The following is a 12,008-nucleotide window of genomic DNA, read 5'->3' as shown; positions in this document are numbered from 1 at the left end:
ATTACTGCAGTGGGAATTTTATCATATTTTTACAAGTCTGTAAGTTATGTTATTTGACCAGAGAAAGTCTGAGTATCACTATTTTTTTATTTTTAGGTTTTTTTTCTTTTTACTGATCTATATTTTCTAATTTTCCTATAATACACAAGAAGGCACACATACAAATGCTTTAGTTATGAGAAAAAAAATCATGTTAACTGTCCCAATTTTACTATTTGCAATGAATGGGAAATGACTGTTTTAAAGTCGGATCAATTGTGTAGATGAGAAAAAATGCCCACTGGTGCTTGGGCAACAAAATTATGTTTTTCTGGTGTGCAGGAACACCAATATTCCTTTACGCAAGGAACCATGGAGATTTTAGTACAGGCTGTTCTGTAGCATTTAATTAATAAGAGCCTGGGCCAAGGCAGGATTCGAGAAATCCAGAGATCCACAATAAATTATAAAATGCCTGTGAGAACCAGCTTAGAGAAAAATGTTTAAATATCTTTCAAAGGCATACTTTGAGTATTTTATAACATTTCGAGAGAAGTGCAAATTTGTTTACAAACCATCAGACTATAATGAAGGTGCCAAAGGAACCAAGGCAAGAGGGATCCAATGAGGGCCAAGTCCTTTTACCCCAGCACTGTTACTGTCTACACTCCTGAGCTGATCCTGGCACGACTCACTTCATTTTCAATTTGCAAAATATTCAACAGAACCACCTCCCTCTTTTTTCCCTAATAGCATGGATCTGTGTATGGTCTCTAGGAGGTTAAGATAGGTAATTGCTGGAAACATTTTAAGTGTTGCCCATTCACTGCCTTGTTACTTCTTTCATGGCACTTAACCACAGTCTATGATTTCTCCTCATTTATGGTTTACTTTTGTTTGCTCTCCTCTATTGCCTCTATCTGACAATATGCTCCCGGCAGCGATGGGGCAGTTTTGTTCACTGCCATATCCTAGTGCCTACCACACTACTCAGCCACAGCAGAAGTTCCACATGTATTTGCTGATGTAGTGAGTGAATCAACATGCCTCCTGCCAAGTCATCCTTCCTGAGTTCAAGTCTTCATCCTGCCACTTCACTAGCTAGGGCCATTTTCTTACCACCCAGTAAAAGCTTACTGAGGTCAAGGATTTTAGTCTGTTTTGTTTTCTTCTAGCTATCACTAGAGTTTGAAATATTACTTTTCTAAGTATTAGTTCAAAGAATAAATGTTGAAATAATGAAGGATTAAATATGTCCAATTTCAGGCTATGGCTACAGTCAGGATCCTGATTCTGCAAGATTAAATGCCATTCAGGTATTTATATGCCATAAGCCAGTTCCAGTTCTATTCTAACCTAATCTTAATTCTAGAGGAGGAGGAGGTATGGAATAGGAGCCGAGCAATGACCCAGGAGTCAGAGTGCTTAAAGTGGCCATTCATGACAGTGTCAAGGAAACTTAATTCTTTGGCTCTGATAACCTTATTTCTCTGTTGAAGAAGTAGGACTAGACAATCATTGAGTCCCTTCCCATTGCAAAGTCCCAGGACTGTCATACTCTGTCAGAGGTCCCTCAGAGTGTGCCTGGAAAGTGTAGAGAGTGAGGGAGTTTGTCTGGATGGTGATAGGTTTTCTGTCCAGCCATAACTTCTACAAAAGGCTTCCTGAGTGCACAGGAAAAATCCTGATGTTTGACCACTGCTCACTTGATTAAGGGGTATAATTAAGTTCCAGATGCAGAGGAATAGCTCATAATAAATAAAGGTCTAAATTTTAATTTTGGTGCAAAGATGTATTGTATATACACAAGCAGAATTGGCCCAGTTGCAAGACTTTACTATCAACAATTTTTATAAAAATGGAAAAAGATATTGATACTCTCTATTACATGCCAGGCCCAGTTATATTTTCTATATACCTATATTCAAGATCTAAGCCTTGTATATTATATTCATTTCACAGGTGAAAAAATTGAACACACTAATTATTGCATACTAATGAACACACCCAAACCAGTCAACTTAGATTTACTAAGAACCTAGAATGTGACCAGAAATGAGGAAAGAACAAAAGCATAAATGAAAACTGGTTCATACCCTTTTGCCTCCTGTTCTTTTGAGAAAATAAGGCACACATACAAAGTAAGCACTAAAGAGGCGCATGCAGACACACACACAAACAAGTTATTGGTGTGTAGTATAGACCAAAGCCCATAGGAGTGCTAAGAACAAGGAATGGGACTATCTCTTATTAGATCCAAATCCTCAGGCCTACCAAGTCCCTGGCACAGAGTGGCTGCTCAAAATCTATTTAATTTGTTAAATGCCTACTGAGTATCAGGCATTTTAGCAGGTGTCAGCAAGAGAGAAATGTATATGGTGTGATCTCTAACCTCAAGATGCTCATGTGGGCTGGAACTGCTGCAGAAAACTTTAAGATACAGCTGAGCCTTTGAGAAAGGAGAAGATGCAGGTGGGAGGAGATAAGTTAGGAAGAATGAGAACAAAGGCACTGGCCCATAATAAAAACAATATTATGGGTGATTACAGGGAGTGAGTAGGACACTGAGTAGATTTTATCTCCCAAAGCAGAGAATTTATGTGGGAAGTTGTGAGAAGAAACACTGATAGATTAAGGAAAACCTATGTAATGATTTGAAAGGCTAATATGGGAAACAACCAACTAATACTGTTTTAATTCTGAGAATGGACCCCATAGAAGGTATTTATGGTGCAGCTAATTTGAGTGGTGGAAATAAACTAGCTGGCTCATGGCAGCGCAATTTATTATGAGGGTCATTAAAGGAACTATTTTACTACATGCCATTCTCTCTGATTACCACAGCTTCTTCAGCCACTTTTATTATCAGTATAGGCCTTAGGGAAGCGCATAAAATTTATAATATGGAAGGCATGAGGAAAAGCAAAATGATATTTATTAGGCATCTTCTTAGATTTCTTTCCTTTTAGAGAGAGAGAGAGAGTAGGGGAGGGGCATAGGAAGAGAGAATCATAAGCAGGCTTCATGCTCAGCAGCACTGAACGGAGCCCAAGGTGGGACTTGTTCTCATGACCCTGAGACCATGACCTCAATCAAAATCAAGTGTCAGATGCTTAACTGACTGAGTCACCCAGGCGCCCCTTTAGATTTTAATAGTAATGAGTGTGAATATGACTGAATATTAACAATGGTGGTTCTACCAATTGTGTGAATTAGAATATATTAATCACTGCTTTGGGGAGGAGAAAGAAGTTATTTAAGACTACTTAAGCAAGGGGATCCCTGGGTGGCTCAGCGGTTTGGCGCCTGCCTTTGGCCCAGGGCGCGATCTGGGAGTCCCGGGATCGAGCCCCGCGTCGGGCTCCCGGCATGGAGCCTGCTTCTCCCTCTCCCTCTGCCTCTCTTTCTCTCTATGTCTATCATAAAAAAATAAAAAAAATAATTTAAAAAAAAGAATACTTAAGTGAGTGGGAAATGCCTGAAAAAATGTTCCACGTAGGCCTGACGAGGCCAGCTAACAATACGGGGGGAGGGGGCAGTTGCATTTCAAAGTAATTTATGATAAAACTGCTCTAATGAGTATAACTTTATTCCCTTGTTGCAGAGAGAGGCTTTTAGTTTATTATTACTGAAACGTGTCTAACTGAACGCCTCTAAGTCAGAATCCCGCCCAGGCGGAAGGATAGAGCAGCGCCACGGGCCCTCGGTGGCCTCGGATGGCCTCGGATGGCCGAACCCCGCCGCCCCACCTGCAGGCCACCTGGCGCACCGCGCATAGGCCCAGGCCCCTGCGGAGAGCCCCTCCTCCCGGGCCGGGGCGCAGCCGTAATGGGGGCCGCCTCCCTTGCCCGTCACGCAACCCGTGTTCGTGGGGAACCTGGTGCTAAACCATTCCTAGACGGCCTGCTTCTGGGTCAGGTTTCGTATGTAGCAGAGCAGCTCCCTCGCTGCGATCTATTGAAAGTCAGCCCTCGACACAAGGGTTTGTTAAAAAAAAAAAGAAAAAAAATGAAATGTGGTTCAAGATGAAAGATTTTATATTACATGTAGTATAAATAAGAATAAAGGTTTTGGGAAATCATGGTAAGATTCTTCCCCTCCCATAGTTCTATTTTCACAAAATAAGAAACAAATGCATCATAAGATGACCCTGAGAATGCTAGATAGAGTAGAAAGTCATCTAGAGGGCAGCCCCGTGGCCCGGCGGTTTGGCGCCGCCTTCAGCCCAGGGCGTGATCCTGGAGAACCAGGATCGAGTCCCACGTTGGGCTCCCTGCGTGGAGCCTGCTTCTCCCTCTGCCTGTGTCTCTGCCTCTCTCTCTCTCTCAGTGCCTCTCATGAATAAATAAATAAATAAATAAATAAATAAATAAATAAATAAATAAATAATTAAAAAATATTTTAAAGAATAAATAAATAAAATCTTAAAAAAAAAAAGGCATCTAGACATAATCAGCCAGGACCTTATAAGTGTTAAACTGACATTCCTTTGCTAGTCTAATGTAGTTGAGTGTATAAAATTTATAGAGTTAGGCAGCTCTAGACCTTTCCTACTAATTGTGTGATCCTGAAAATTGTGACCAACCTCTCTGACCCTGCACGTGTCTACACTATAAAATCTAAATAAGAATACTTACCATACATAGGATGTGTGAGGATAAAATGAAATTAACACAATGATATATACAAACTGTTTAGCACAGTGCTTTGTGGACCAAAGTAAGCGTGTGATATTAATATTAGATAGTTATTATTCCTGATACTTCTGGTATTACTATTAGTTTACTGAAACAGGAATATGCTGGATTGAATCAGAACACCTCTATTTAGGTCCCGATCAGTTACTACCAAGGATCTCAACTTTCCCACCTATAAATGGCAATATTATGCTGACAATAATAACTGCTTTTCCTAAATCAAAAGATTATGGGTAGCTCCAAAGGCAAACTATAAACTGTCAAATTAAAAATATCCCCTTCTCACTTTGACTATATACCTAAATGAAAGATACTCAAGTATAAGGTCATTTGCCTGTACTTTTTTTTTTTTTTGCCTGTACTTAATACACATGAATGTAATACTACTCACTCTATTAGTGCAAGGGAGAAAAGATTAGTTTTTCAGTAATGATGACCTATTGTGAGATTGGCTCTTTAAAGTTGTATTAACATATAATACTACTGCTATCTATGAATGTGAATCTTGTAAACTTTTAGTGGTACATAATCTACTCAACTTGACCTTGACCTTCTATTCAGAAAATGCGAACCTAAGTACATGATTTACTACTAATAATTCCCTCTACCAAGATTAATATGAAAACAAACATACTTGTAATCACAGGGACGCCTGGGTGGCTCAGTGGTTGAGCATTTGCCTTTGGCTCAGGGTGTGATCCTGGAGTGCCAGGATTGGGGGAGCCTGCTTATCCCTCTGCCTATGTCTCTGCCTTTCTCTATCATGAATAAATAAATAAATAAAATCTTGGAAAAAAAAAGTAATCACAAAATTGGGATGCAGTTAGGAAAAAGACAAAATTCCCTAAATTTTGGGGCAGCATCTAATTGATTTTGGAAGAATGTCAAGAGTTCATTTTACATTTTGTACTTGAATTCTCAGAAGGCTGGAGATTCTAAGGTGACAAGTGTTGCTGGTGTAAGCAATTACAGAAGGCCTGTCCAGAGCTCAGCGATGGACTAGCAGATGAATGGATAGATGTATGGACGAATGGGAGGAGAGATGGAAACTATAACTCTAAGTTTCACTAATTTATCCCCCATGCCTATCCTTGGATATGAGCCAGGTAAAAATCATTCTCCTCAACACCTAGAAGAAAGAGATGGAATTTAAATATTTTCCTTCACCTGTATCTGATACCTTGTGATTTTAAAAGCCAAGATTTGGGTTAGAGAAAAGTTAGTCTCAGGAAACCACTACAAATAAACTGTGAGGAGAGTTAAATATAATTTTTCTGCTTGTAATTATCCCACATATGATTCCTTTATGACTTCTTTATTCTGGTTTTTTCCCTACTCTGAAATTCTAGACCATGAACAGGATGTCACAGAGATGGGGACAGAATCAAAGTGGGCACTGCAGCCAATACTATACAAACATTGTCATGATGGTTGGTTAAATGAAAAAATAGTAGACTGGGACTGGAGTAAAAGGAAGGCTTTGGTCTTGAGACTGGAAAACAAAAGAAAGTTTAAGAATTCAATTATGCACAGTATGACTCCCCTCCCCTCACTCAGCTACTTACACAGCACTGGGCATACGTGAATAGAATCCTACAGGATAGGATAATGTATGATTTTTCTGCTTGGTTGTCAACTAACACTCTCTACTTCTTTCTACCTATAGCAATTATGCTTATCTGATCTAGTTCAGTGCAAATCCCCTTCAAAATGGTGAAGCACATAATAATATACTGAAAATAGTAAGTTCCTAAGAGGAGTTCAAGAGAGGGGAGGCCATGAATCCATGTTTGCTAAAAGGAAAGGCTTAGCTAGCCTCAGAGAATATGGCAGTTTAACTGTTTTTTTTTTTTTTTAAAGCAGTTCAAATGTCTGTTTTGTCTCTCCAATTTTTGACATTGAGGTTGAATGCCTAAAATGTTTACAAGAGAAACTGACTAAGTTTTTATTTGGAGAATAAAAAGATAACAGAACAAAAAAATATGGCCAACAGGATGTACTAGTCTCCATAATTCTGGGATAAATAAACACCCTTCCTCGGAAAACAGTTTTAAAAAAAGCAAAGGAAAATATTCTCCCTCCACTGGCACATGGAAAGGATGCGGGAGCTCTCAACTACTTACAGTTGTAAACAGTGTGGGCGGGGGGGGAAAAAGCAGTAAAGAACAACCAGACCCTGTGAAGTTTCAACAAGAGAAGTGGGTGTCTAACGAATAATAAAAATGCGAGATACAGCTACGAAAATAGGCATGTGGATCCATAGGAAATAAATTGTGCAGGAAAGGAGAGATAATCTGCACAGTGGTATGCAGAGAGATTAAAACCAAAATTAGCTGTTCAACAAGAATGAAATGGTATCTAAATACACTATACCAACATTTGCTTGAAAAAGGACAAAACATACACTTTGCACCAAACTCTCCCAATGGACAGGTCTTCCCCTGGGAGGGAAGTAACAGCCCTGCTGAGATTGAAGGCATAAATGAGCATGGAATCATTCCCCTGGAATTCGGGCTCCTGCATGATGAGAGGAGCTCACCTCTTCCTTTCACATGGGCTGAATGGAAAAAGCAAGGCTCTGGAGATGGGGGAGAAGCAGCAGCCCATCAAGTAGCCGCTCCGCTCCCTCAAAGCTCACACAAGGAGGGTCTACTGGTTTTCAAGGGCTTGAGCAGGAGTGCCTTCTGCTTGCAGCTGGATCTGAAAAACACTCGCTCCCCACTTCTCTGCCCAGCCCTTCTTGGCTCCTTCTCTGTCTGGTCTCCAATTACTGAGTGTCAGATTTTTCTGTGTTTGTAATTCCTGGCATAGGTTAAAACATCTGAATTTATAAGGTTGCATTTGCAGCTCCCTAGAAAACGGTAACATGTAAATGAAAAATTGGAAATCGATGCTTTAAGCTTAAATTCCCATTTAAGAACAAAAGGATAATGTGTTACCAATGAATCAACATGGAAACTGTTTCAAGAAAGAAGAAATCCTATCTGAAGTGGACGTATCTGGATTAACAAGGACAAGACAGACAACAGGCAGGAAAGGAAATCCTGGTAGGACTGCATGGATGCAAATACTCGGCCACGTCCTAAAGACAGCCCATCTCTGAAACTATCCCAAAGAATAAAGAGGTTTTCAAGGCAAAAGAGAACTTACGGAATTATATAGATGAGATGTGCTTTCTTACTGCTTCCATGTAATATGTAGATTTAGAAAGAGGTGAATTCCAATTTTTGAGAACGAAGACATAGAAAATGTCTTTTTACATGAACATTAAGCTTTCGCTGAATTCTATGAGCCAGTGAACATAATAATATCCAAAGCCAAACATAATTATTTCAAATAAATATAAGGAACTATTTTTTTTATTATTAAAAATTTTGTTCTTTTACCATTCTACATGGTTTACTTTCTGGTTTACATTTTCAAAAAATTCCTTACCTGGGCTGACTATTCACCTTTTCATGTTTTCCATTGAAGCTCAAACTGCAGAGGTTCTTTGATTTTGAATGTGAAGAGTCAGATTCCAAATGTGCCTGTGTTTGTTCTCTCAGACGGTCATGAAGAGTTGCCTCCTTTTTCAAGTTCATGTCTGAATACGGGCAGCCAAAAGCACTGGTTTGTATAAAAATGGGTGCACAGTTGTCAGTTTAGAGTGATAAATCAGGAATCCACTGTCACTGGAACAGACTTACATCCAAATTTTAAGAACTGGATGGAGACCTTATTCTTTCACTGAACACACCCTAATAAGTTTCTTTTCCTATTGCCCCTTGAAGAAATCTCATGTTCCAGTCTATAGCACTGATCAGCAGAGTATGACAGGTAGAGTTATCAGCACATACAGTTTATACAATTTTGGAAACTTAAAAATCTAAGAATAACATAATGTGCTTCTGGTAGACCAATGGAAATGTTATATAAACACTTGATTCAAAGTTTGTATCTTCTGATATTTATGCCCTGACTTGACTACCAACATCACAAAATACTACAGGTCACTAAAAATATTCACCAGTATCAGAGAATATTATGCTTTTATTTAACATTCATGTATACAGAAAAACTGTGTCTGTATTTCTGCTTAATCCTCCTGAAACTTGCTAGGAAGTATTGTGTTTGAATGTGAAGGAACACCTAAGATGAAAAAGGAGAGACCACAGTAAAGCCTGAATCCCTAATCCTGGATGTTGTCTAGAGCCTAATTGGCAAGGATTTGCCAGGACATGTGATCTGATCCTTTCTACGGACTGCTTGGTAGTCTCTGCCAGGCTTCTGTGCCAACATTCCTGTCTCCAAAAAAGCTCCAAGCTTCTGCTGCTGCTTAGGAGTGAGGGAGCCTCTATGAGGGAAGGCACAGGTGTGACAGGTCACCTGCACGCAACCTCATGGAAGGTGTTTCACGCTCAAGCTTTGGTTTCTCTCCAGTAAAATGGGAAAATCAGATCCAACCCTAAGGTTTGTTGGAACCATGATAAATCTCCCCCCCTCTCTCTCACACACACACTCCAATATAGTAGTGCTATCATCCTCTCCATCAAGGGAAGCACACAGTCAAATACATCAATATCTTGGTAATTGGGTCTTTTTAAGAAATTTACTTCCAATTTATTGTACACTTGCTGACATATGATGCAAAATAAATTCTTTTTGGATGCATGAATGTTTTTTTTTGTTGTTCTTTTAATGTCATGATAAAATCAGGGACCAATGTGGTTTTTCCTCTATTTTAAAGTTGTTGGAGTTTTCCAAGGAGAGCCTATAAGAGTCAAACTTCAGAAGGCCTTTAGTACCAACCTACATCTAGGGTTGATCTTCTGGATGACACCAGCCTGACCCAACAAGCCAGAGTGAATATGAACTGCAAGAGGGATGATCAGCAGCATTTGCTACAGAAAAGAGGGTCCTCTTTACATGCATGTTCTATAATTCGTAATATTTGGCATTGATTTATTAACTTATTCAGTTGTTGATTCAATAATCCATTAACTGAGTATCTGCTACATCATAGGAATTTTAGAGAATATAAACCTAGTGAAGAAGCTAACTTATTTATAAATAAATATAATTTATAATAAGAACAAAAAGCTGTCTCTACTGAGTGTGTACTATAGGTCCATTAAAACTCAAAGTTTTCTATGTATATTATTTCTGGTATTTATTACTAAATACCCAAAGATGGTATTTATATATTTTTGTGCAGTAAGAAAACAGTCACAAACAGTCACACAACTTTGGAAAAGTTGCTTGCCACATTTTTGAAAAGCCTCAAAATAGATCGCTTAATTAATAGCACCAATCAATCAGGTGGGCAGAAAGGGGACAGGATTTTAGCATCATCAAAAGAAGAAACATGAGAGAAGTGTGGCATAATTCCTGGTGCAAAGAGAAGCCTAGGCAGGTGTTTACAGGGTAGAGCAATACTTTGTTTACTGTGACTAATGGCTAGGGGAAATACGTCAGCATATGCTAGAGTTCTGTGTGAGAAGCAAAGATGTGATAAAGTACTGTTTCCAGTAACAACACAGCAGGAGTGATCTGTTTAAGCTGCTGCATACTAGATCTAAAGGAAATTTTAGGAAGAACTTTCTGCAGATAAAAGTTGAAAGGCATGAGGCTATCCTAAGGGAAACTGGGAAATGTTTATTTCAAGCACAACTGAGTTTTCATTAAGATATTATTACACAGAAGTTTTGCTCTCCATCTAACACTCTCAATTTGAGACTTTGAAATGACGCGTTATAGTCACGAATTTTCTTAATTCCAACATGATTTGTGTTGTGTGGCACTTATGCTCTCTTCCTAAGGCTTATTTGTCCAGCACCACAGACAGCCGCCACAGACCCTCTCATTCTGTACTTGCTTCAGTTGAGAGAAATTTGGTTTCCCTCAACCATTCAACCATCAGTCCCTCTAGTCATTTAATGGCCTGCTTGTTCCTTCCTAATTCCATTTCTAGCCCCTCTGTCTCCAGTAGTGAGGAATGGAACACCCCGAGCTCACTAGAATAGGGCACCTCCAGATTCCACCAGGCAAGCTCTGTGAGGACACATCTCCAGGTTATACAGATTAGAATGAAGTGTGAAGTGCAGAAGAACATATTATTATTTTTTAAAGATTTATTTATTTATTATCTATTCATGATAGACACACACACAGAGAAAGAGAGAGAGAGAGAGAGAGAGAGGCAGAGACACAGGCAGAGGGAGGAAGCAGGCTCCATGCCAGGAGCCCTATATGGGACCCGATCCCGGGACTCCAGGATCGCGCCCTCGGCCAAAGGCAGGCGCTAAACCACTGAGCCACTGGGGCGGCTGGGGGGTGGAGCAGGGATCACCCGCAGAAGAATATATTAAATGACAGAAACATATGTTGCGTATTTTGGTGAATAACTCAAAAGAAGATAATGATGGGAGACACGAGTACAAAAGAAGTGGGGATGTTAGCATCTCAGATATAAGAGTCTGTACCCTTTCCAATCTGCTGTTGTGCTGTGAACAAATTTCTGTATTACAAACCTGTGCTTACTTGTGTTCTTGGCACATAGAACATAGTCATGTTAAAGAGATGGCATTCCAAACTTTGGCCTGCCTTTCTGCAAATGCAGACCCTCACTCATGTGCATATGTGTGTGTGTGTGTGTAACAGCATGCATATTCATAAGTACATATAAATCTAAATACATAGGAAAAAAACCCCACTGAATTGGTTGCCCTAGGTGTGCTAAAACTTCTAAAACTTACTTTTGGTTTAGCTAAATATTGGAGAAAGGAGGTCCTGAAGATACAGTCTCTTTAGAAAACTGTTGACATAAGCTGAAATTTCTATGGCTTAAAGCTCTGTAGGTCAAGGTAAAATTTCAGTTTCTGACTGATAGGAAAGTAGTACATTCAAATTTTAGCTCATTATGGCCAAGATAGGAGTGTAGACACTGTGGGCTGAGGGAGAAGCACTAAGCACCAGTGTTGAGTGGAAGACACAGTTCCTGTGACGGAGCAGATGATTTCCCCAGCCCTCCTTAATTAAGAGTGTGTTTGCTGTTGGCAGGAAAAGAAGGTAGAGACAGCAGGAACTAATCAGCTGACCCATATGAAAGTGCAGTTCCTAAAAGACAATGATAGTCAAATATCTGAATTTCATATGGTTTGATCGAATAATTGGTAACAAATGTCAGCCCTAAGTTCACCAATAGCAAGGCACATGAACAGAGTGTAAACACTAAACAAAGCAAAAAGGTACCAGGCAGTTGCAGACAAGTTTTCCGACAGATCTAAAACTGAGGTCCCAGCAATCCTCTTCATAAACAAAAAGAAACATAAAGATGATGGCAATTAAACA

The 12,008-nt window shown here is 39.5% G+C and overlaps 1 protein-coding gene across 14 annotated transcripts in view; it reads right to left on the bottom strand.

The window, feature by feature from the left end:
• L3MBTL4 (L3MBTL histone methyl-lysine binding protein 4) overlaps positions 1-12,008 on the bottom strand; it is a 498,239-nt gene that overhangs the window by 116,009 nt on the left and 370,222 nt on the right. For all 14 annotated transcript variants that reach the window (XM_077900038.1, XM_077900045.1, XM_077900039.1 and 11 more), the window contains one exon: positions 8,112-8,285. In XM_077900038.1, coding sequence (XP_077756164.1) covers positions 8,112-8,285 — 174 coding nt within the window. The remainder of the gene's footprint in view (positions 1-8,111; positions 8,286-12,008) is intronic.

This window comes from Canis aureus, chromosome 6, assembly GCF_053574225.1.
Source record: "Canis aureus isolate CA01 chromosome 6, VMU_Caureus_v.1.0, whole genome shotgun sequence".
NCBI lineage: Eukaryota > Metazoa > Chordata > Mammalia > Carnivora > Canidae > Canis > Canis aureus.
The sequence above is the reverse complement of the archived record's forward strand: the minus strand, read 5'-3'. Positions and strand labels throughout refer to the sequence as shown.